Source organism: Peromyscus maniculatus, chromosome 8 (assembly GCF_049852395.1).
Source record: "Peromyscus maniculatus bairdii isolate BWxNUB_F1_BW_parent chromosome 8, HU_Pman_BW_mat_3.1, whole genome shotgun sequence".
In the NCBI taxonomy this organism is placed as follows: domain Eukaryota; kingdom Metazoa; phylum Chordata; class Mammalia; order Rodentia; family Cricetidae; genus Peromyscus; species Peromyscus maniculatus.
In genome coordinates this window covers 65,382,351-65,409,222 of record NC_134859.1, presented here as the reverse complement: position 1 = coordinate 65,409,222, position 26,872 = coordinate 65,382,351, and the positions used below count along the sequence as shown (strand labels likewise).

General features: G+C 37.5%; 1 protein-coding gene across 4 annotated transcripts in view; it reads right to left on the bottom strand.

Moving 5' to 3' along the window:
* Nucleotides 1–26,872, bottom strand: part of Nf1 (neurofibromin 1) — a 254,271-nt gene that overhangs the window by 147,513 nt on the left and 79,886 nt on the right. For all 4 annotated transcript variants that reach the window (XM_076577606.1, XM_076577604.1, XM_076577605.1 and 1 more), the window contains exons 12-15: nt 21,821–21,952; nt 14,813–14,947; nt 10,001–10,114; nt 237–316 (exon numbers count right to left, since the gene is read on the bottom strand). In XM_076577606.1, the coding sequence (XP_076433721.1) occupies nt 237–316; nt 10,001–10,114; nt 14,813–14,947; nt 21,821–21,952 (461 nt within the window). The remainder of the gene's footprint in view (nt 1–236; nt 317–10,000; nt 10,115–14,812; nt 14,948–21,820; nt 21,953–26,872) is intronic.

Genomic DNA, 26,872 nt, shown 5'->3' with positions numbered 1-26,872 from the left:
GTAGCAGGGTGATAAAATTTAGCATCATTTTAAAACCTTTGTTTTGCATATATGTGATATTTCTCTGACAGTTAAATATTCTAATATTTTCAATCCAAATAAAATACAAATCATAAAATATCTATAGGTATAACTGAATAAATATCACAATGAACTAAATACTATAAATTTAATATTCAAAGACAAAATACAAAATTAAAATTTTAAACTGAATTAAAATTTAAAAGCACATATACCTAATTTCCCAAAATGTCTCTACGGGAGCATCTGGGTTCCATAAATCGATGCTATCTAACTGATGAAGAACCAACAAGGCCTGAAATTTAAAGAAAGAGAGAGTTCACTGAAAATGTTTTAGAAAACTGACACTGGAGTAGTTATTTTGCAAATGCTAACAAACTGAGCTGTGTAACTAGCCTTGAGATACAGGGAAAACCACCTTTCTGAGAGTAAATCTGGAGAAGACAATTCTCTATAGAGCATCACAGACCCAGAACTAACTGCCTTTGCCCCATCATTTTGACTCTTTAAGTGGCATACACAAAACACTGCGAATGAAATCAAAACAATATATACACACAAAACTACTTTAAGAAATCAAAAACATAGGTGGTGGTGCACTCCTTTAATCCCAGCACTTGGGAGGCAGAGGCAGGCAAATCTCTGTGAGTTCGAAGCCAACATGGTCTACAGCGCAAGTTCCAGGACAGGCTCCAAAGTTATACACAGAGACCCTGTCTTGAACAACCAAAAGAAAAAAAAAAAAGAAAAGAAAAATCAACAATTATGATTTTAATAATTAATAATTCTAGAACAAACTGTCTCCCCTAAAATTAATACACACAGCAAAATTAACACACACAATGAATACAGAAGAAATTAACATCACACACTTTTTGGTTAGAAAAGTTAATTTCTAAAATTAACAGAGGGGTCACAAAAGCAAACTTTGTATATAATAACAAGTTGTTTTGAAGTATTTTGTGAGTACCAAGAGGAGTTAAATGACTCATTTTAAATAAGTGACTACCATATAAATATGCTATTTCATAAATTAAAACTATCAAAGATTATGAAAGCAAAGACTCTTCCTTCACACCTGCTCAAGCTAAACTCCAATTCCACAATGTTTCCCCATTCCCTAGCAAGTTCCATTGTGTTCAGTACATTCAGTCAGTGGTCAATATACAAATGGGTGCTTTATGCTCTTTTTACTAAGACATCAATGAAATGTTATATGGAACAAATAAGTAATTTATAGTTTCCACTTTTAAAGAGATAGCACAAATCAAATTCAGTTTTCCCATTCTTGTACAAACACTTGGTACAATTTGCTGGTACTTAAGGGTTTTCTGTTATTTTTCATACAGTGGTATGGATGTGATTAGGAAATTAAAGCACTCATTTTCTCTGGTTCTATTGAAACTTTGCAAACAAATACATGTGAACAAGATTATAGAGATATTTTACTTATACTAAAATGTGATTTGTATGTTAATAAATAAAGTTGCCCGGGGGTCAGAGCTATTAGAGCCATAGCAAAAGCTAGGCGGTGGTGGTGCACGCCTTTAATCCCAGCACTTGGTAGGCAGAGCTAGGTAGATCTCTGTGTGTTCAAGGATATAGCCAACATTGGAGACAAACGCCTTTAATCTCAATAACCAGCCATAGAAGACCTGGAGATCTGTACAGACAGGCAGTGACGAGGCAGTCATGTGGTTGGGTTTACAACCAATGAGAAGGCAGAACAGAAAGTCTATATAAAGACAAAAACACAGGAAGTAGGTCTCTTGGCTGAAGAGGCTAGCTGCAGCAGACGGGTAAGGCTCTTAGCTCTGATCTCTTGGCTTTCTTCTTTGCATTGGTTCTGTGTTTCTTATTTAATAAGATGGTTGGTTACATCTACATTTGGCGCCCAACGTGACAAGAATCCATTAAAAACCGCTTGGCTTGGCTTGGCGGCAGGTCCGGTTTCCGGCCTGGGCAGCCTGGCTCCCTAGCTCGGACCCAGGTCGGCGTGGTCTCAGGCCGGACTAACTATAGCCCCAAGCCGTTATACGCAGCTGTTGCTATGTGCTTAAAGCTGCTGCTACGTGCTTAAAGCTGGTGCTACGCGCTTAAAGCTGGTGCTACAAACAACTCAGGCCTGCCCTGCCGAACAGGGCCCCTGCCTGTAAAGCCAACACATGTGGTCAGAGCTTAAGGAAGCCAGAGCCCAGGCTTGACTTGACTCAAGCTGGAACACGTGGCTGGATTTCAGCTTTTAGCCTGAACATGTGGCTACACTTTCTTGCGCCCCCATCCCGGATTCACACCTTGGACACTAGGTGGCTGTTTTGAAATTCCCTTGGATTTCTACTGTTCTACGCAGACTTGGTAAATCAATTAAGATATCAAATATTTTAAAGGAAACTATTTAAAAGAGAATTTTTTCCACATTAAAAAAAATGGGTTTTATGTGTACAGTGGAAGAAATTTGGGCTTTGTTTGAAATTTTAGGCACTCTGACAATGGAACAACAATATGAGAAGATTAATATTGATCGAATTATGCACTTTATTACTTTTCTTATCCTCATTTTACTATTTAAAAAGATAGTCAATATAAGTGCCAGGACAACAGTTTTAGAAAAACCTGTTAAACCTATAAAAATGAATTATAGAGAAGTTCAAATTCAGACAGAAGAAATTAACAGTGAAGTTGTTTCAAAATTGGATCATAAGGTTACAGAAAGAAAGCCTGTTTTCACGCAATCATCCTTAATTTATCCGGTAGCCGTACAGCAGCTACCCGGTGAAGAGAATGGACAAAATACTTGGATTCCAATTGAAATGTTAGACTTACAAAGATTTAAGGAGGCAATAGCATCTTATGGCATGCATTCTCCATATGTAAAGCAAATGTTAAACACCTGGTCAACTTGTAATAGGATTCTACCACAGGACTTGGGGGGAGCTGGCACAGGCTGTTCTGGAACCCGGACAAAAGCTCCAGTGGCAAATGTGCTTCAGGGATGAGGCTAAAAACATAGAAAAACAATGGAGGGATAAAGGAATACAAGTCTGCCTGGATCAGCTTATTGGAGAAGGCCAATATGCTTCAGTACAAACACAATGTTTATATGATGTCCAAACCCTAATTCTATGTCGAACGGCAGCCTTGAATGCATGGGACAGAGTTGAAAAACCAGGGGAAAAAACTGAGTCATTTACAAAGGTTATACAGGGCCCAAAAGAATCTTTCACAGATTTTTTTTTACAAAGATTGACTTCATCAGTAAAGAGAATGGTCTCGAATTCAGAAGCCAGTCAGATAATAATCGAATCTTTGGCTTTTGAGAATGCAAATGCAGCGTGCAAGAGAATAATCAGGCCGTTAAAGGCAAGAGATCTGTACCCTTGGAAGATTGGATTAGAGACACAGTTAATGTTGAGGCTCATGACCATGACGATATTGGGTAGGAGAAGTAATTTCAAAAGGTTTGAGAAATGTTAGCTGTTTTGGATGTGGAAAGCAAGGACATCTGAAAGGGACTGTAGACAGGTCATTCCTAGAAACAATGTTTCTTCAAAGAACAATGGCAACAGAATGCCCCTTCCTTCAGGAGTATGCAGAAGGTGTGGTAAGGGAAAACACTGGACCAACCAATGTAGATCAACAAGGGACAGGCAAGGTAATCCTTTGCCTCAGGCTTCAGGAAATCCCAGAGGGGCCTCATGCAGGCCCCCATAGCAAATCCAATTCAAACCTTTCCTGCAGTTGTAGAGGAAACCCCTACTCAGAGAAACTAAATAACCAAATGCCTATTGGAATAAATCATGCTGGTCAGGATGATGAAACAGAGAGAATAGAAAATTCAGGAAAAAACATAAAGAAAAATTTTTGGGAAAACTTCTATTAATGAACAAAGACCAAAAATAACAATAAAAATAAATGGTGTTTTGTTGTCTGGTCTGGTAGACACAGGTGTGGATATTACCATAATTGCACCAGAATTTTAGCATCCAACTTGGCGTCTTCGGGAGGTAAACATTCAACTGTTAAAAATTGGGACATTATCTCAAGTGAAACAGAGTGCAAGATGGCTGGAATGTATAGGTCCAGAAGGACAGAGAAGAAAATTAAAACCATATGTGGCTAATATAACTATGAACCTGTGGGGTCGAGACTTGTTGCAACAATGGAATACTCAGATTAACATCCCTTCAATCTCAGAAACGAATCATAAACTAGCACATATTTCTGAGAGAAATATTAGAAGGCATTATTCTGAGTGGTCACCAGCCATCCATATTATATAAGAACAGGGCACAACAACGGATGATCTCCCAAAGACACCAACAACTCTACCTTTAAAATGGTTAACAGACAGGCCAGTATGGGTTCAGCAATGGCCTTTAACAACAGAGAAACTCCAGGCTTTAAGAGAGCTGGTAGAAGAACAGTTAAATGCTCAGCATATTGAAGAATCAACCAGCCCTTGGAATTCTCCTGTATTTGTTATTAAAAAGAAATCTGGTAAATGGAGAATGGTAACAGACCATAGAGCAATTAACAAAGTAATTCAGGCAATGGGCTCTCTACAATCTGGAATTCCTTTGCCTACTCTGTTAGCAAAAGGATGGCCTCTCATAGTTATTGATTTAAAAGACTGTTTCTTTTCAATACCCTTACAAGAAAAAGACAGAGAAAAATTTTTTTTCACAGTGCCTACTTATAATAATTCTCAACTGGTTAAAAGATTTCAATAGAGGGTCCTCCCACAGGGAATGTTGAATAGCCCAACTCTGTGTCAATATTTTGTACAATAGCCATTGGAAGTGATATGTAAAAAATTTCCTAAATCTATAATTTATCATTATATGGATGATATTTTACTAGCTGACTCAAATGCAGATACTTTAGAAAGAATGTTTGAAGAAGAAAATTTTGCTTGCTGGGGATTACAAATTGCTCGTGAAAAGATACAAAGAGGAGATTCTATTAATTATTTAGAATATAAAATAGAACTACAAAAAATTAGACCCCAAAAGGTGCAAATTAGGAGAGATCGACTACAGACTCTTAATGACTTTCAACGATTATTCGGAGACATTTCTCATCTACGAACGATTGTTGTGTGTAGCAGGAATCTTAAAAGTTCTTATTGATAAAATCAAACCCGAGGCGAGTTATTGGGGTCCATGACGGTATATCAAACCCGAGATAAATATAACTATCTTATATTTATCTATATAAAGACAAAAACACAGGAAGTAGGTCTCTTGGCTGAAGAGGCTAGCTGCAGCAGGCAGGTAAGGCTCTTAGCTCTGATCTCTTGGCTTTCTTCTTTGCACTGGTTCTGTGTTTCTTATTTAATAAGATGGTTGGTTACATCTACACAAGATGGAAAGACAAAAGGCAGTGAAGACCAATCCTTACGGGCTCTGGTGCTCCAGAGGTTCTAGCTCTCCATTTTGAGAACTTGGAGAATGTCTGAATATGGAAAGAAAACAAGGCATACTAAGGTTTTCTTCTTTGAGGGTGTTAAGCTGCCAAATCACATCTGTGTTTTTGAGGGACTTAAAATTATGCATATAGTAAAGGAGAGAGGGCATTGTAGTATAAAGAGCACTCATCAGAAGTTGGACCCTGAATCCCAACTTTATGTCTGTCATTTACAAATGGTTTGGCCTTGAGTGAGATTTAGATATTTTAGCGTTTTTTAGGTGACCCATTTTCTGTTTAATAAAATTTTCTGATTAATGGGAACAAAAATTTATTATCCTTTTTCCATTTCGATGAGATTATATTCCTTTTCATGTCCGGTTTTAATTTTCCAAACTGCCATATGTCAACTGACAGAGATATACCCTGAGAAGAGCCTCAAAGGTGAATCTGTCACCATGCCAGTATCACAGAGCATGCTGATGTAAACTAAGATGGCTACGGAGAAAGTAGATGATACAATTTGTTGGGAAACACCTCAATATTTGTGGTTCATTATTGATGAAAATACTGCTATATAGTGCGTGACTGATTACTTCAACAAAGCTGCAAACACATTACACTCATTTAATATTTTGTAAGTATTTTCAAATATTGCTGAATGATTCAGTAGGTTTTAATGGATGTTTAATAGCATGCCAAGTTGAAATACCACCTTTAAATACCGATCTATCCTCTTATTAATGAATAATTAAAGTCCTCCTGATACTCTATTAAAAGAGAATTACACATGTATTTTTTAATCTTGAATTATATATAACATACATAAGAAAAAACATAACTAATTATCTGGGTGAAAACAATGAAAATATTGAACAGATCCTCCAAAAAGGATACAAGCAATATACCAGTTTCTAGGATGAATAGTGATACACACACACACCAAATGTGTGTGCAAGGAACGCACAAGTACAGGAGATAATCTGGAGAGGAGAGCTCAGAGGATTTCAGCATATCCCACCATTACCTGCTCAACACTGCCAACACTAAGAAGCCCTTCAGAACTCATCTCCCAAGCTCTTTGTAAAAGTAGCCACTGCACTGAATGCCACTGCCAGATTGTTTTGCTTGTTTTTAAGCTTTATGTAAAGGGAGCCAACAGAATGCTCTTTGTATTTGGTTATTTTCATTCAATATCATGTCTGTGAGATTCATCCAGTTTTTGCACTCATCAGTAACTCATTTTATTTTATTTTACTTTTAGACGAGGTCTTCCTATGTAGCCCTGAATTCTCCATGTATACCAGGCTGTTTTTTTGTTGTTTTGTTTTGTTTGTTTGTTTTTTGCATTGGTTGGAATTTACTCAAGAAAAATGAAAAATCTGTTCACATCTTAGATTTATATATAAGTGAACATAGAGCCTATCAAATTTTCTTTTTATCTTCCTTTTTATTATCTTCATCATTTTGATGACAAGGTCTTGCTCTGTACTACCAGGTGGCCTGGAACTTGCTATGTAGACCAGGCTGGCCACAAACTCACAGAAATCTGCCTGCCTCTGCTTCCTGAATACTGGGATTGAAGGTGTATGCCACCACACCCAGCAAAAGCTCTATTTCTAAACAGTCAAAAGCAAAAATACAAAAATGATCATCAACAGATAAATGAGAAAACAAACCGTGCTATATTCATATAATGGAACACTAAACAGAATAAAATAAAAATGAACCTTTAAAAAAATCAACTAGTAGCCGGGCGGTGGTGGCGCACGCCTTTAATTCCAGCACTCGGGAGGCAGAGGCAGGAGGATCTCTGTGAGTTCGAGGCCAGCCTGGGCTACCAAGTGAGTTCCAGGAAAAGGCGCAAAGCTACACAGAGAAACCCTGTTTCGAAAAACCAAAAACCAAAAAAAAAAAAAAATCAACTAGTAATGCAATATAGCCACAGCAATTATGCTGAATTACAAATAAGAACTTTTATTCCCCCTATATAAAATACAAACTAATCTACATTAATAGAGCAAATCAATGATTACAAAGGAGGCCAAGGGCAGACAAGGGGTGAAACAGGATGAGGACTGCAAAGGAATATAAGGTTAACGTTCATTAGAAGTGGATGCTGTCTACCAATGAGCCCATCAATGAATGAATGGAATATTCATAACAATCAGGAAAAAGGAACGACCATGTGCAACAATATATAAGACTATAAAAAATAATACAAATTACTTCCTAATTTAAGGTGGGGGGCAAAGTAAGATCACATTTGATGGATTCTATTCATGAACTACAGACTTGCAGAACTAACCAAGAGTGACAGACTCAGACCAATACATGTGGACAACAAGAGTAGGAGTACTAACTGCAGAAAGGGAACTTTCTGGGATGAATAGAAAGATTCTAAATCTTAAATTAGTAACTATATGTAAACTATACATCAATACATTTTATTTAGATTAAAGACATACTTTTAAGTTGTCAATCTAAAAATAACTTTGAAAAGTGAACTTTGAGCTAGCTGATGAGGTGGTTCAGGAGGTGCACTAGCAGCCAAGCCTGACAATCTGAGTTCAATCCCTGGGACCCAGTGGTGGAAAGAGAAAACCAACTCCTGTAAGTTATCCTCTGACCTCTACATGTATATACCCCCACACAATAAATAATTAAAGGTAATTTTGTTGTTTTCAGATGGGGTTTCTCTGTGTAGTCTTGGCTGTGCCGGCTGGAACTCACTCTGTAGACCAGATTGGCTTCAATCTCAGAAATACACCTGCTTCTGCATCCTGAGTGATGGGATTAAAGGCACGAGCCCAGCTATAAATATAATTTTTTTAAAAAATCAACTTTGTTAACACGGTAAACTGGCTATAATTTGACAACAGACAATACAAGTGTCAGCAAGGATGGAGAAATACCAAAACACTAGTACACTGCTAATGAAAATACAAGATGATACAGTAACTTTAACAGCATTATTTGTAGCAACCCTCAAATAGAAATAATGTTGAATGTCCATCATCAACTACCTGTGGCTCATCACCTAAAAGTACCTATTACATAAGCCTGAAGACCTCAGTACAATCCCTAGAACCCACGTAAAGGTGGAAGGAGAAGATCAACCCCACAAGGTTGCCCCGACTTCCAGACGTGTGCCACTGCAAGTCCACACACACCCTACCCCCATCATGTGCAGACATGACAATCAATTTAAGGAATCAAGAAACCATACACTTCCAAAATTTTTTACACAATGCAATCTAAATACAACATGGCTTGTGACACACAAGTCTAGTTTCAACTAATAAAGGAGATGAAGGAGGACTGCTTTAGGGTTTAGACACCAGACAGGAAAATATAGTCAAAATTTCATCCCAAAAACAAACAAACAAACAAATGTAAAAGAAACTGTAGGGGCTGGTGAGATGTTACAGCTGGTAAACGTATTTGCCACCCAAGGCCAGAAACCTGAGTTTTTTCTGACCTCCATATTCACACACAATTTAAAACCAAAACCAAAACCAAAAACACTACCCTCTTCTGGCATCCTCAGACAATGCACACACACACACACACACACACACACACACACACACACACACACACACAGCACACCTATATACATGCACACAAAACAATACACAAAATAATGATCAAGTAAGTAAGTCTTAGAAAATAATTTGCTGTGAGATGGTTCTTCTGTACGTTGTGAATATGTGTTCCTCTCATTGGTTGATAAATAAAGCTATTTTGGCCAATAACCAGGCAGAATAAGGTTAGGTGGTATAATCAAATTGGAGATGAAGAAGGACCAAGTCGGGGCAGATGCCAGCCAGCCACTGAGGAAGCAAGATGTATAGAAAATGAAGTAAAAGCCACGAACTACGTGGCAAAGCACAAATAAGAAATATGGGTTAATTTAAATGTAAGAGCTTACTAGTAATAAGCCTGAGCCATCAGACAAATATTTATAATTAATATAAGCCTCTGAGTAGTTATTTGGAAATGGATGCGGGATGGGGCAGGACAGAGAAAAGCCTCCATTTACAATAATTAGTACAATGCTATTTTGTTGCTATTATAATATACAGCAAATAAATAGACCCTCTACAGAGCTTGTAAAACATAAAGACACAAACATGTCATTTCCAGAACAGATATCCATTTCAGTTTCCTCACTGAAACTATACACCAAAGAACATCAAAAAAGTACCAAGAGGGGCTAGAGAGATAGCTCAGGGGCTCAGGAATTAAGAGTGTACAGGTTCTTGCAGAGGACCCAAGTGAAGGTTCTAGCACCCACATCAGGTGGCTCACAATGGCCTGTAATCCCAGCTCCAGGGATTCCAACACCTTTTTTTGGCTCCTGCAGGCACTATACTTGTACACACACACACACACACACACACACACACACACACACACACACACACAATTTAAAAATTTGTTAAATATAGTTTTTAAAAAGCATATAGAAAGGGTCCATAATTGTTTGAAAAATAAAGGACCTAGAAAACAGAAGAATGGAAACAGTTACATTCTTTCTTTCAAGAGCCTTGAATTCACTTCCCCTTACCTCCATCGCTTCCTGAGCGATCTCTGGCATGTGTGACTGAGGGACCAGTTGGACAAGCCCTGTAATTAATTCTGCTGTACTGCCTTGAGTTTCAGGGCCCTGTTTTCTTGGATTCTGTAAGAGAAAAGCAAATTTTATTTTGTATTGAATTTATTTATTTACATATATGTATGTGTATATTGCACATGTATCCAGGTGGCCACGGCAATAGAAGAGAGTGTTGGATGCCCAGAAACTGATATGGGTGCTGGGAACACAACTCAGGAACCGTGGAAAAGTAGGAAGTGCTCTTAAGCACCACGTCATCTCCCCAGCTCCTTCAAACTTCATTTTATTTTGTTTTGTTTTTGAGAAAAGGTTTCTTTGTGTAGCACTGGCTGTCCTGGAACTCACTCTGTAGACCAAGCTGGCCTGAACTCAGCGATCTGCCTGCCTCTGTTTCCTGAGTGCTGGGATTAAAGGCATGTTTGAACTTCCTGGTTCAAACTTCAATTTTTAAAAGAATGTATTGGCAGGATTATGAGGCACAAAGTAAAGACCAACTGTAAACAGCTACAGTTTCCTTTAGAGATGATGAAAATGTTCTATAAATGACAAACAGGAGTGGAGGGGGTAAGTACTAAGGGTTGAACCTATGGCCTCATTCACGAAATGTGAAGCAAGCTATAACCTTACCATGAAATGATGTCTTTTTATAGTATGTGAATTGTAACTCAACAAAAACACAATTTTTTTAAGCTGGGCATTTGTGGCTATGTGAATCATAACTCAATAAAAATATACTGTTTTTAAGTCAGGCAGTGGTGCCACATGCCGTTAATCTCAGTACTTGGGAGGCAGAGGCAGGAAGATCTCTATGAGTTTGAAGCCAGCCTGGTCTACAGAGTGAGTTCCAGGACAGTCAGGGCTACAAAGAGAAACCTTGTCTCAAATACCAACAAACTATATATATAATTTTATATAATTTTTTTAAAAATCAGATTTATTGAGGGTTCTCTTAATTTGCAGTTCTGTTAACAAACGTCATATCAGTAGACTCCTAATTGAATAGACACTAGCTTTTCAACTAAGAAAATATATTAGAGGCTAGACATATAAATCAATACTAGAATGCTAAATTTCAATCCCAGAACCACAAGGGAAAAAGAGAAAACTGCACACATCAGGAATCCAAGGGTTAAGTCCTGTTCAGTGCATACAGCTGGGCTGGGGATGTAGCTCAGTTGGTAGAATGTTTGCTTAGCACACAGAAAGCTCTGGGCTATATTCCAGCACTTGGGAGACAGAAGTAAGAGGATCAAAAATTCAAGGTCACCTTTGACTACATAATGAATCAGAGGCCAGCCTGAGATACATGTAACCCTGTCTTAAACAATACAATCTACATAGCCATGTTAAAGAAAAACTTGAATCCACATCTAAACAAAGCAATACTCCAGTCACTGTGGAAAAATGCCATCATGTACTAAGAAATTACTACTCTTCCTAAATATGAAGTTTACCTATTCAACAAACTGTTTCTGATAATTGTAAAACTCTATTTACACTTAAATAATATATGGTTTGATGTCATGAGAGTGTACACTTGTAGTCCCAGCAATTAGCAGGCCAAGTCATGCGGCTCCTGAGTTCAGGAGCAGCCTGGGCTGCACAGGGAGACCTTATTTGGAAAAACAAAGAGAAAAAGAACATATGATTCATTTAAGTGAAACCAACTGAACTTATATCTGTATTTTATTTGTTGATTACATATTCTTCGTTATAATATCTAACATATATTCTCACCTAGTATAACTGTAATTACAAAAGCCTGTCCATTTTCTGATGTTCACTATTCATTTATAACTCTATAGAATTTGTTGAACAGCAAAGACATAGCAATAAAAAAGAAAGATGCCTGTTGGGGAATGTTATTTTAAGGTGTGTTACTTTTGTTTATATTGCATTTGTTTAACTCTGTGAAGCTGTGTTACTGTGCCTGTCTAAGGCATCTGATGGTCTAATAAAGAACTGAACGGCCAATGGCAAGGCAGGAGAAAGGCAGGGCTGGCAGGCAGAGAGACTAGATAGAAGGAGAAATCTGAAGAGAGATCAAGAAGTAGCCAGAGAAGGAGGAGGACTCCAGGGGCCAGGCACCCAGCTACAGAGCAAGCCACAGAGTAAGAGACAAAGAAAGGTAGACAGGAATAGGAAAGATAAAAGCCCAGAGGCAAAAGATGAACGAGATAATTTAAGTTAAGGAAAGCTGGCTATAAATAAGTTAAGCTAAGGCTGGTATTCATAATTAAGAATAAGCCTTCTTGTGTGATTTATTTGGGGGCTGAGTGGTGGGCCCCCCAAAAGAGCAAAAACAAACAAGAACAGATGCTGCCGGGCATGGTGGCACATGAATTTAGTCCCAGCACTCAGGAGGCAGGTGTATCTTTGTGAGTTTGAGGCCAGCCTGGCTTACACATCAAGTTCCAGTACAGAGAGAGTTGCATAATAAAAGAGACATTGCCTGAAAAAGACAAAAAAGAGGAGAAGGAGGAGAAAGAAGAAGAGGAAGAAGAAGGAGAAGAAAGCAAGAAAGCGAAAGGAAGGAAGGAAGGAAGGAAGGAAGGAAGGAAGGAAGGAAGGAAGGAAGAAAGGAAGAGATGTCTCCTGTCTCCCAATAGTCTCATGAGGAAAACAAGCATTAATTAAATTACTAAATAAATACCAAACTGCAAATGAGGTAAGAACTATCAAAATACCCTCTGCCAGGAGATTCAGAGGCTGAGAATGTGGCCCAGTCAGTGAGGTCTCCATAAAGTGGACACTATAACTTAGAGTAGAGATAGAGATGTAAGAAACGATGGCAGTTAATGAGAAAGGTGGAAAACATGGAGTAACACAAATCAGGACAAAGATGGTAAAAAGAGAAGACAGAATTGTATTACTTTAAAAATACCATGATTGAGACCATGTTTATATTTCTCTTATTAATGAAGGTTTAGAATTTATCTGTAAATATTCTTTTTCCTATGGTTACTGGGGAAAGTTACTTAACCACTAGATGGCAGCAAAGGAAGCAATTTCCATGGAGCTAGGATGCTGTCAAATATAGTGACAAATTGCCAATCAAACAAAACCCCACCCACCCAGCCAACTCAACCAAACAAAACAAAAGCCCCACAAAGGGCAAGGAGGGTCAGACCAGTGGTAGAGCATCTGCAGGCATGACAAGACTACTAGACTCTGGTTCAATCCCCAACATCATCAAGGAAAACAAAAAGGATTTCCATAATTCTTGGAAAATAGCAAATTTTACTTAAACTTCTTTGCCTCAAACAATTCAACTCTTGTTCTTCAAACAATAAACTTCTTAACATGAAAAACACTGGTGAGTTTGGTTTATTGTTGAACATAAATTACAGCCATGTAAACAAAGTAACCCCAGTATTCTGTGACATTCATAGTGAGATGCCATAACTCATGCCACACACCAGAGAAACCAAGAAAAGAAGTGTTATTATTTCAGAGTCCACTGACAAATTGTATGTAATTTTTCCAAGTCAATGATGTAACCCTTCTACTACAATCTCAAAATTTTGGTAGGCTTTTAAAAAAGCTCAAAAAGCTCATAGATTTTCTTTTGGGGTTGATCCTTTGGGAACTTCAGCCTCTCTGTCTCTATTATGTCATTACCAGAAAAATTTCTCATGTGTAAATATTTTTAAAATTCTGGAGTGGAGGCATGATGATATAGTCCTGTATTACCAGCAGGGATGTTGAGTTCAAGGTCAACACAGGATACACAGCAAGACTGTTTCAAAAAGCGTATGCACACACACAAACATGGGAGTTCATATTATTCTTGAAACCATAGGCATTTAGTTATGAATGCCTGTATTTTAGTTATTTGAAAAGCATAGCAGCAAAAGTGTAAAACACCAAAGCATTTGAAAAGCATGGCACTGAGTACACCAATTAGAAATGTTACTTGACAGTGTTCTCCAAGGATTAGGGATCCTGAGAAATGTTAAACATATCATCCTATTAACAATTCAGATAGTTTTATTTGAACATTAGGAAGAACATAAATGTCTCTTATTAATAGTAGCAGCAACCAACCTTATCACTTATTATATGCCAGGAATTGTTCCTCAAAGCTCTATACATGCTAGTTCACTCTCCTGAAGGATCTCTCTGCAGTAGAAGCTATTATTACCTACTATTTCAGGTGAAAAACCTAAGGGGCAAAGGTTAAAGTAAACCACCTGCTACTAACTAGTCTTTCTTCAGAGCCCATACATTTAATCCTTTCCTGTAACTATCACTTGGTGACAGTATTGACATTGTATTCCTCTGTGTACCAAAGTGATGTTCTCAGGAATCTAGTATCATCTGAGGCAATAAAAAGCAGAGTTACGGCAATAACTGAATAACCACTCTCATTTTACTTTCTCTTCTAATACAGTGATAGAGGCTGGTGACGGAAAACAGGGAACTAGCTATAAATGCTAATTTGCTCAGTAATAGAAAAAACCATGAGTGGTGTAGATGCAGAGCACACTGCTTTTATAGTTGCTTGTTCCACTTGACCCCAGGAGTACACCTGATCATAATGCATGATCTAAAACAGACCAAGGACAATGATGCCACTAAAGTCATTCAACGATAAGGAAGGGGAAGGTTAGGAAAGGTGGTCTAATTCTATTACAATTCTCTGGAAATGAGTTTTCTTGGCAATGTCTTAGAGGTTGTTACTTATGATTAGAAAGGATTTTGTCCTTTTAATTCAACTAAATTAGTGGAATAATTTCAAAGCATTTCATTAAAAATACTTACACAAAGCAAAAGCTTTGGATCTGCATGAATTAGTTTCACCATGGACAAAAGAAGGCACTTATAGCTCCTTGTCTCCAGATCTGTAGGCTTTTCTTTAAATTTAAGGCTTGTTACCTTTTCTTTAAATGTAAGACTCTAGTAACAAAACAAAAACATGACAGCATCTTAGTGAGAATCAGATTCAGAGTAACAGCTATATTTTATAGAAGAAATTATTTAAAAAGCTTTGAAAACAGACACATTTCATACCACCAAATGGCTATTAGTAGACGTAGGCTAATAAGCATAAATTTATCATTGCATTTGAAAAAATGATTTTATAGCATTTACATTATTCTTATATAATAATCTAGTAAGCTTTAATGAAAATCTAAAGGACTAAAGGCATAATATCAAGTTGGCTCCTGGGTTAAAAAACTGACTTTCAAAATATGAAAATGTAAGGAAAAATATTGGGTCTATATCTTACATACATATTATACATAATGGGGAACTCAAATTAGCAAGCACTTATCATACACGCACACGCACACATATACACACACAAATATCCTATAAACTGTGCAACATTATCATTTGTAAGATGCATCACTTCTTGTCTGTAGTAAAAGAAATGAAAGGCTACTTTGAATCCCAGGATACTGCACAAAGGGAGATAAACATCTACTTTCAGACAGAAGTAAAAGTACACTCTTTAGAACTCATGAAACATTCTCTGTAGGCAACCTCTGTATTTATAGCTTGGTTATGAATTTGCTTTTTTGTTTTGATGGCATTTCCTCTTTCAAGTTATAGAATGCATGCATTTGACTTTTTGCCTAAGACTATTCGTAAAACAGAACTCTTCAGTGACAATGTGGTTCAGTTACAGAGATACTATGGTCAATTAAATAATTAATACTGGATGTCAGCAAAAAAAAAAAAAAAAAAAAAAATCCAGGGGCTGGAGAGTTGGCTAAGCAGTTAAGAGCACTGACTGCTCTTCCAGAGGACAAGAGTTCAAATCCCAGCACCCACATGGCAGCTCACAACTGTCTGTAACTCCAAGATCTGACATTATCACACAGATATACCTGCAGACAAAATACCAATGCACATAAAAGTAAGAAATTTTAAAAATAAAATAAAATAATTTGTAGCAGTGAACACATATAGATACAGGGGCTGGGTGCTGGCAGTGAGCACATATAGATACGGGGCCTGGGTGACTACAGCGAGAACATACAGATACAGGGCCTGGGTGACTGCAGTGAGCACATATAGATACAGGGCCTGGATGACTGCAGTGAGCACATATAGATAGATACAGGGCCTAGATGACTGCAGTGAGCACATATAGATAGATACAGGGCCTCGATGACTGCAGTGAGCACATATAGATACAGGGCCTGGGTGACTGCAGTGAGCACATATAGATACAGGGTCTGGGTGCTGGCAGTGAGCACATATAGATACAGGGCCTGGGAGCTGGCAGTGAGCACATATAGATAGATACAGGGACAGCAGATTATGCAGCCTTTACTTAGCCATGACAAACATCTCTGCAGACAGTTTTCTTTCAATTAACAATTAGAGATGAGACATCCCACAACATACACAGTTCTCAATTTTCAAGTGCGGTGGTGGCGCACGCCTTTAATCCCAGCACTCGGGAGGCAGAGGCAGGCGGATCTCTGTGAGTTCGAGGCCAGCCTGGTCTCCAAAGCAAGTTCCAGGAAAGGCGCAAAGCTACACAGAGAAACCCTGTCTTGAAAAAAAAAAAAAAAAAAGGAATAAAATACTCAAACTCTCCAGCACCAAGGCAAATGTCTACCAGATGTATTTAGTAAGTTCTGTGTAGTGTTTGTTCTTGTTAAACCATAGATATGTCTGAGTGTGTCTGTCTGTCTGTCTCTCTAGCCTGAATCAAGGTGAAACCTTCACTGAACAAATTCACTATGATGTAATTGATGTGATATCACCACTGCACAGGAACCACACGACTGAGGACAATCAGTCGACAGAAAAATTTTCTCTGATTTAGTAATCATTTTGTAAGTAAGTAATTTTTAGTTGAATGTCAGGTACTAACATGTAGATTTTGTTCTATGGTATGACTGACTAGTAGGAAAGCTAAAACTTGAGGAATTTCAAATACTTATTTTAATTGACTAGCCATTAGTGGGTTTTATAATGTCCAGAATAATTTGCTGCTTAACAAAAAAACAAAAACAAAAACAAACAAACTTGTTTCTTTAGTAGAAATGTAAAAAACAAGAAAAAAAACAACCCTTCATTTTAGGATCTAACCTGATACATGCTCTTGGGTGAAAAAGACAGTCCACTATGCCAGGGAAGAAACCCCTAAGGCAGAGGTTCAGGCAGTCAATTAGGAACTGAAACCACCTGCTAACTTAAGACTATGAAACTGACTTACAGGCATGGTAAGAAACATCTATGCCAAAATCCCACCTATAACAAAAGTAAAAAACTTCACCTTTGAATTTTATTAAAGTATATTTCTAGTTTTAAAATATAAATTACTGATGACACAAATATTTCAAAAATTTAAAAATACTACTAAAGTACAAAAAACAAAAAAGAAGTAAACATGGGAACAGTACTCATGAAACCAGTGAGTTCCCATATCAAAAGCAACCTTTAGGCGCCGGGCGGTGGTGGCGGCAGCGCACGCCTTTAATCCCAGCACTTGGGAGGCAGAGCCAGGTGGATCTCTGTGAGTTCGAGGCCAGCCTGGGCTACCAAGTGAGTTCCAGGAGAGGCGCAAAGCTACACAGACAAACCCTATCTGGAAAAACCAAAAAAAAAAAAAAAAAAAAAAAAAGCAACCTTTAAAACAGTCCTTAGAAGCATGGTACCCAGACAAACATTATGAAGACAAATCTTTAAACGGTCATCTGAATCTAAAATTTTAAACTGGTTTTGTGGGAGAGAAATAACCCAGATAGAGAAATTTTTAGTTCAGTCAAGTAAGAAGTTCATCCACTGATTCATTCACACACACAAGCTTCATTATCCACCAAGCTAACCTGCTACTGAGGTAGAACAACCAAGGAGCAGAGCAGAGACGAGGCTGGGTATCAAAAAAAACCCTCAGAACGAACTCTGCTCGAACATTCATGTGACACTGTAATTCCTTAAAAATATTTGGCCTTAGTTTGCTTAGTTATCGAAACAAATCAAACAAAACATTTTCAAAGAGTTGAAACAATAAAATCCCACCCAATGCAAGCTATATATAATAAAAACTCTTAGGAAACTGGTTAAGTTTATTCAAAACAGCTTCAGGGCTGCTCTATAGCAGAATCAAAAACTAACAACCTATTTTTATCTTGGTGAAGAAAAACAAAATCGAAGTAATTAGTTTTTTGGCTTTAAAAAAATGTGTACATGTGTGTTTTGCCTGCTTGTGTGTGTATGCATGTGCACCACGCACATGCTGGTGCTGGCAAGGTTCAGAAGAGGTGCCAGATCCCCTGGAACTAGAGAGAAGAATCTTCATGAGCCACCTTATGGGAGCTGGGAACCATAGTTAGGTCTTCTCTAAGAGCAACAAGTGCTCCTAACTGCTGAGCCATCTCTCCAGCCCCTAAGTAACTACTGCTTTGTACCAATTAACTTACCTCCAAAATTGTAGGCAGTTGTCAGGCTTTGAAACACATATTAGTTTACATTTTGATACACAGAACTGTTTTTTGAAACAAGATCTTACTATGTAGTCCTGGCTGGCCTCGAATTCATGGAGATTTGCTTGCCTATGCCACCCAAGAGCTAGGAATAAGGTATGTTCCATTATGCCCAGCTACACAAAACTTCTAGATTGCTACTTCTGCAGCAAAGTGAAGGCGCAGATTCCTAAGTCTCCAAATCATTTGAAGCAATGCAAATAAGAAATAGCCCATGATCCTAGCATTAGCAGCAGGCACATCTGTCACCTATTCATACATAAGCAGAGAGAAATGCTGCTTACCTTAAGGATTCACAAACTCTAAAATTTCCTTACTCTATATAAGTAAGTCAGAGTGATTTTCCACTTTCTCTGATTAAAAATATTAACCAGGGCTGGGCAGTGGTGATACATGCCTTTAATTCCAGCACTTGGGAGGCAGAGGCAAACAGATCTCTGTGAGTTCAAAGCCAGCCTGGTCTACAAATCAAGTTCCAGGACAGACAGGGCTGTTACACAGAGAAACCCTTCCTCAAAAAACAAAACAAACAAATAACCAGAAATTTTTCCTACAGCCATCACACACACACATTCAAAATTCTAGGCCAGGCAGTGGTGGTGCACGCCTTTAATCCCAGCACTCGGGAGGCAGAGGCAGGCGGATCTCTGTGAGTTCGAGGCCAGCCTGGGCTACCAAGTGAGTTCCAGGAAAGGCACAAAGCTACACAGGGAAACCCTGTCTCGAAAAAAAGGAAAAAAAAAAGACAAAAACAAAACAACAAAAAAAGACAAAAACAAAATCAAAATTCTATATATAGGAATATACAAAGCGTTAAAACACTGGAAAGAGCTAGAGAGATGGCTCAGTGGTTAGGAGCTTTACCAGGAGATCAAGTTCAGTCCCTGGCACTCCGCTCAGGTGGCTCACAATCACCTGCAACTCCAGCTTGGGGGGGGGGGATTTTATGCCTCTGGCCTCCATGGGCACCTACACTCATGTGCACCTACCCACACATACACTCATGTAATTAAAAATAACAAAAATGACTCTTAGAAAACACTGGGAAGGTGGAAGCAGGAAGACAGTGAGTTCAAGGTCAGCCAAAGCTCCATGGCCTGTATCTCAAAAAAAAAAAGAAGTTTAAAAGTAATTCTGAAAATTAAATGTATATTGCTACTTCCAAAAATAACAATAAGAATAGACATAAAACAAAATTCCTATCATTGATGTTCTTGAACCACAAGCCATTCTCTCTAGTTACAGATTTAAGGAAACAGTGATCATAGTATACCGTAGGGCTCATAGGGTCAACTAACAACCAAATCTAAGAAACTTCTAAATGTAAAATATATCAGACCATCAAGCAAATCTGTGACTGTTCAAAAGAATGAGGTTCATTTTGTGTCAGCAGTTATGCATAAAAATTAAATGGCGGGCCTGGAGAGATGGCTCAGAGGTTAAGAGCACCGACTATTCTTCCAGAGGGCCTGAGTTCAATTCCCAGCACCCACATGGTGGCTCACAACCATCTGTAGTGAGATCTGGCACCCTCTTTTGTGTACATAATAAATAAACAAATCTTCAAAAAAAATTAAATGGCAGAGGTATTAGCAAGCTATAAAACAGGAAGCAAATATGAAACTTTCACCAATTCCATTATATCTCTTACCAGCATAAGATGTATAATAAACTTAGGTAATAAATACAAAGTCTTCCTTTGCAATGTTGAAAATTGATCCTAACGGCCAATGCATATTAGGTAAGCACTTAACCACTGAGCTATATCCCAACACACAGTAATCTGGTGTTGGAGTTACCGCTCAGTGGTCCAGGTGTGCATAGTAGAGGCCCCAGTTTTGACTGTTAGCATGCTCTCCTAATGCAAAAACAAAGGTGGGGATGAGTCAAAAGAATTACTAAAGCTTAAAGAAAATAATGTCTAGTTAAGTAAGATTTACATAGCCATTATATATGTTAATGGTAACATATACACCTGTAACAAATTTTTTAATTAAAAAGATACTGTGTCCTTGCCATCACAAAAAGTCAACTAAAGTAAGCTTGCATATGAAATTTTATTTAATAAAATACCACTGGGCAGGAGATATAGTATAGTATATGTCTGGCATTCATGGGGGACCTAAGACTGATCTCTATCACTGAAGGAAAACAAATAAACGAACAAACCATGACCTGTCCTTTCAGCTATTGCTTTTAGGATCAATAATGCCAAAGCTGCTTGAATAGAAAACGTCTTCATTTGAACAGCTGCTATGTTTTTTAAATCCTCAAAAACTGCTGCTACAACTGGATAGGAACGAACCTAACCGTATAAAACCAAGTATTTTGTGTATTCTGTATACTGATGATAGGAACTTGGAAAGAGAAGCATGCCAGGGAGGAAGCTGTTTAAATTACAAGTGTGAGATGGATAGTTTATTAGATAAAACCAACAGGTGAAGACATACTATATTTTCTTTTGAAATGACATGATATGACTACAAGGTAACTATACACAGAAAAGTCAAAGAAAGAACAGACTTTTCTGAGGTAGTTCCAAGGGGTCATATATACTTACTTACAGCCACAGAAGCCCACTGCCATGCAAAGCAGTGACTGGGTGGCATCTGGCCATGTGAGCGACAGCAGCCAATAAGAACAGAAAATAAGCAGAAGACAAAGCACCACCAATCAATGAAGAGTTGCCATGTAAATACTCTTCCTACACACAGACAGAAATCACAATACAGAAATACAACCCTGACTAGCTGCGAAAACTACTCACTTCCCATGAGCTTTCCGTAGTAACCCATCTCTTGGAACACAATTTCAAAGTATGCCTTTGTTAAGCTTAAATAAACATCAATGTCAAAGTGCCTATCAATTTTTGCTCAAATTTTACTGAATGATCGTATTTACTAAAATGTATATATCTTTGAGTAGAAATTGTTTCAGTCTGTTTCTAATTTTCTGTGTACTATTCAGCATCAGGACATTCACTCTAACCCACGGGTCTGGTTGCATTGCTCATCCTTGAAAGTAAGAAACAAATCAAAACATCTGAGTAAGAAAAAGTTCAAGTGAAAACAGAAGAAAGGTGACATTCACTAGGATATTATTAGCATTTTCTGGAAATTTTTCTTAAAGAAAATTCAGCTCACTTAACAAACACAGTGAAAAACAGATCCTGTTAATCACCAGCAGTGGCACTGTATTACACCACACAGAACATTCATGGAAGGAAAGAGCCAGCCGACCCTCTAAACGCAAGTCCGCAGCAATGAGATGAAGACCCTGAAGACGCAGTGGACAGGTGAACTCAAAACCCAGGGTTTCTTACTGGTGCCATCCGTATTGCTGGGTGCGCTCCACAGCCCTGCACTGCTTTATGAAGTGTTTCACCAAACATACTTCGAAGTTCAACTGAGTGACAATAGACAGCATCAATCTTGGGCCACCAATCCAATGCAGACTAGAGAAAAACAAGAGAACATAGAGTACAAAATCACATGACTTGTATACTTTTACCACTGTAATTCTAGCTTTTAATCTTTGTGAGAAACTTTCTAAGACCATGCAAACACACAATATGATTTTCAAAGTCTTCAAATGATGTCTTTAGGTCAAACATTAACCAGACATACTATATTTTAAAATATAATAATGAGCATGTGCAAATGAGGCTATCCTTTCTCAATAATGTCATATTGAATTTAAAACCAAAATATTTGGAAAATTCTTTAGCCAATCTTTGTCTTTTTTTAAAAATGTTTATCACATTTCAGAAACACATGCACATATTATATATTTTTTATATCATAGCTTTCCATTAGATTAGTAGTTCAACATAATGTTGAAAGACTATGAAACCATTAGTTAAATGCTTACAAACAACAATAATCAACAACATGAAATTAGTAAATGAAATAAAGCCATTAGTAACCCAATAATCTTTAAGTTGATAAGCAGATGGCACAGTACATGGAAGACTAAATGGTCACCATAAACAAAGACAGCCGATCCTACCTAAGCACTTTTATTTTTACAATCCCAGAGATTAAAGTCAGGCCTTCGGAGCTTTTGTACATTAAGCAAGTGGTCTACCACTCCCCTACATCCTCAGACGAAGCTAAAGATTCTTAAAATTATTATTTTATATAGATATTTTCCTATTTCTGTTTAGCCTACCTCCTAGTTTATGAAGCCTGTTTCAATTAAAATGTATCCTCAATGACCTTTACTTTAAATAATATATTTCAATTTTAAATGCTTCAAAACATAATAATGGTGAAAATTCACTAATGTTTATTATCAGTTTATAGAAAAATGATCAAACTTTTACCACTTATATAGATTATATATGAAAACAATATGCTTAAAATATGAATTTTCAATTGCTAATACTGGTTAAAAATCTGACAGAATAATAACATATTTGCATAGTAAATACAGGTAATTTAACAACTTCACACATCCTACTCATTATTTTTTATTCAAAATCAAGCTTGTCTTAACATTTAAGTTCTCATTCATACCTCACAGTATTTTGAGTCTCAATCTCTATTTACAAGAAACCTAGAAACAAAACTAAGGCAGGCATAGTGGTATACACTGTTAGTCCTGACCCACGGGAGGCTGAGGCAGGAGGATGCTCAAGGGTAGACTGGGCAACACAGCAAAGCTTCATCTCAAAAAAGAAAGAAAATAGGGGTCAGAGAAGTGCTGGGGGATGTCTTTCTGTATGTACCCTGTGAATATATATTGTTCCCATTGGTTAATAAATGAGCTGCTTTGGCCTATGGCAAGGCCGCTTAGAGGCAGACAGGAAATCCAAGGAGAGAGAGAGGAAAGAGAAAGGCAGAGTCTAAGAGGAGACACCAGCCTGCTACCCAAGGAACAACATGCCAGCAGATGGATAAGCCATGGAACACGTGGCAAAACATAGATTAACAGAAATGGGTTAATTTAAGATATAAGAGCTAGCCGGGCGGTGGTGACACACGCCTGTAATCCCAGCACTTGGGAGGCAGAGCCAAGCAGATCTCTGTGAGTTCGAGGCCAGCCTGGTCTACACAGCTAGTCCAGGACAGGCTCCAAAGCTATAGAGAAACCCTGTCTCGAAAAACAAAAACAAAAACAAAAAAAAATAATAAGAGCTAGCTAGCAAGAGACCTACCATAGATTATACAGTTTGTAAATAATATAAACCTCTGTATATTTTACTTGGGTCCCAGTGGCTGCGGGACTGGGAGAGGGGGGGACACAGAAAAACTTCTGACTACAGACAAGTTCAATAGTTAAGACACTTGCTGCTCCTACAGAAAACCCCCATTCGATTCTCAGCACTCACAAGGTAGCGCACAACTGTCTGTACCTCCAGTCCCAGGGAATCTAACACCCTCTTCTGGCCTCTGCAGGCACCAGACATGTATGTGATGCACAGACAACTGTACACATTAAAAATTCATTAATTAATTAAAAAATATAAATAAGATTTATGGTTAAGTTTGTCTCTCAGATATTTAACTTAGCTAAGTCCTTCCGACAAACTTATAAAGTTTACCGTCTCCATTTCTTTTCATGCTGTTGTAATTAAATACTCTGACAAAAGCAACTTAAGGGCGGAAGAGTTTATTGAGCCCACAGTTTCAAGTTTTAGTGGCAAGGAAGTCACTGAAGCAGGAGCCTAAGAGAGCTGCTCACATGAAACCCACAATCCATAAACAGAAACAGAGCAACGTTGAACACGTGCATTTAGAATCCAACTTCTTTCTCTACTCCACTGCCTAGGTTGGGGTCACACAGTCCTTCCCACCTGAGTCAACACAACCTGGACAATCCTTCATAGACATGCTCAAAGGCCCATCTGCAGATTTTAAAAACTTGACCACACTAATGAGCACAGTCATAGAACAGATTTCTCAACTTTGGGGCACTGACTTGCCCAAGTCAATCAATGCAACTGGATTTCTGTTTTTTCAAGAACCTCAAAGTAACAAAAATGCTGAATGATTTTTTTTTTTAAAGTGCACCAAGTGAGTTCCTACTTCTTCCTACACACTACATAAAATCCTGCCAGAAACTGATACACTAAACAGACAGGCATCCTTTTTAATAACCTACACAAATTATTGGGAGTGGGTGCTGTTTTCAGTTTTGGTTGTTATTTTCATCTGGTTGTTTTTGACACAGGATCTTGCTGGAATTCAGTATGTCGTCCAAAGTAGTCTAGAACTATTTGTTCTCCTACCTCAGTCTCTTAAGTGCTAGAACTATAAGCGTAAGCCACCACAACCAGCTTACTATGTAAGCATTTTTGAAAACTGTAAAAGTGTACCATGGTAATAAGTATATACTATATATTAACTAACAGGCTTAAGAATTATTAATTTTATAATTTTCCTTTTTCATAAGTAATTAATCCATTTATTTCAAAATAAAGGAAACACTTTCAAATAAAAGAGGCACTAAAAATTATACATCAATTGAGTTAGTAAAAAAAACCAAAAGTTTAGCATTTTGATCAGTTACTAAGTGTGTCCATTCTGAAACTAGTCAATTTAAATAGACATTTCCCCTTAATAATACTTTATTTAAAAGTATTTATACTCATATAAGTGGATTATACATTCCTAACAGGTTATTTAAATTATTTTCAAATACCCTGGAAATTACTTTTTAACAACCTCTTGGCAGAGATTAACTTCAATATATGAAGTATTAATAAGCAAACTACAATAAACTGTTACAAGGAAAAATCTGCAATAAACTAATATCCCAGATGTAGTACGTTCATGTCCATGTATATTTCTTATTTTCCCAACTGCACATCTAATTTAACCTTTAAAAAGCCTATACAGGAGCCCACCAGGAGTGACACACATCTTTAATCTCAGCACTCCGGAAGCAGAGGCAGGTGGATGTTTATGAGTTCAAGGCCAGCCTGATCTACAGAGTGAGTTCCAGGACAGCCAGGGGTACACAGAGAAACCTTATCTCAAAAAAATGATTGATAGATAGATAGATAGATGGATGGATGGATGGATGGATGGATGGATGGATGGATGGATGGATGGATGGATAAGCAAGCTTATACAGATAAAGTATATAACATAGATCTTAAAACTATAGTTTATTTCTTAGTGCACATCATTTTTAAAAAGTAACAGTACAAATACCAATTTAGAAACTGCTAAAAACTTACACTGCAACAAAATTCAAACAGTGAATAGACTTTAAAAATTTCCAAAAGAAATTGGAATGTCTTAGATCTAAACCCAGTAATTATAAATTGCAAATGGGGACATCTCACAAAAGCAAAATAAAACTCTAAGCATCATTTCTAATTCTACATTAAACCAGAAAAAATAATGAAACTTTTATCTTTTAAGGGAACACAATAATTTAAAAAACTGTCAACTGGATTAAGAAAAGGAGAGCTTAGGAGGCATACTGAACTGTTTAAAAACAACGTATGTTTAAAAACATATATACACAAATAAGTCGAAGATCTGAACTCCATACTCTCAGAAAGAATTCATATGACATGAAGATATACATTTTCCTACTAAACATTCCCAGTTAAACTCTATTAAATACTTGATTACATAAATTTGCATATTAACTGTTTTAAATAGTTCTTTACAATTAAAAGTATTTTAGAGTCACTATTTGTAGCCTCAAGCCTGGGTGGAGGGTGGAATCTAATAAGAAACAATTTACCAAGCAATCTCTAAGGATGAGGATAACTAAAGTATAACCTGAAAGTCATGTTGGAAGACCAGTGTGGTGGCTTAGTCCTTTACTTCCAGTACTTAGAAGGCAGAAGCAGGTGGATCTCTGTGAGTATAATGTCAGCCTGGTCTATATAGTGAGTTTCAGGCCTCCTAACAGTACATGATGAGACCTTGTCTCAAAAAACAAATAAACAAAAAGACACTTCCACATTATTTGAGTTTGTTTACAAGCTATTGCACTGAACGGCTGCTAATACATAGTTTTTAAAACTGAGTCAGTATAGGAGCTTTGTAAACACAAATGACTCCGGACGCAGACGCACTCTGCCTGCACACATGCAGCACTCCTTAGAGAGGGTGCACACACTTTCACCAGGCACACTGAGGCATGCAAGGGACTAACACTGCAGGCATGCTTGAAACCCAGGAAAGAGCAGCTCAGCCACTTACAGCAGTGCCAAGTCCATGCTTGAAAGTGCTCTACGTATTCAATTATAGACAAAAATAGTTCACGATTAAAGTGACTAGTCACAGAATAGTAAAAAACTATAAACTTGGATTTATTACATTTTAACCATTTCTATAAAGTTATCCAGTTAATAAGTGGAATACTTTCAATATTTTAAATCAAAGGAGGGAGTAACATCTTATTTTTT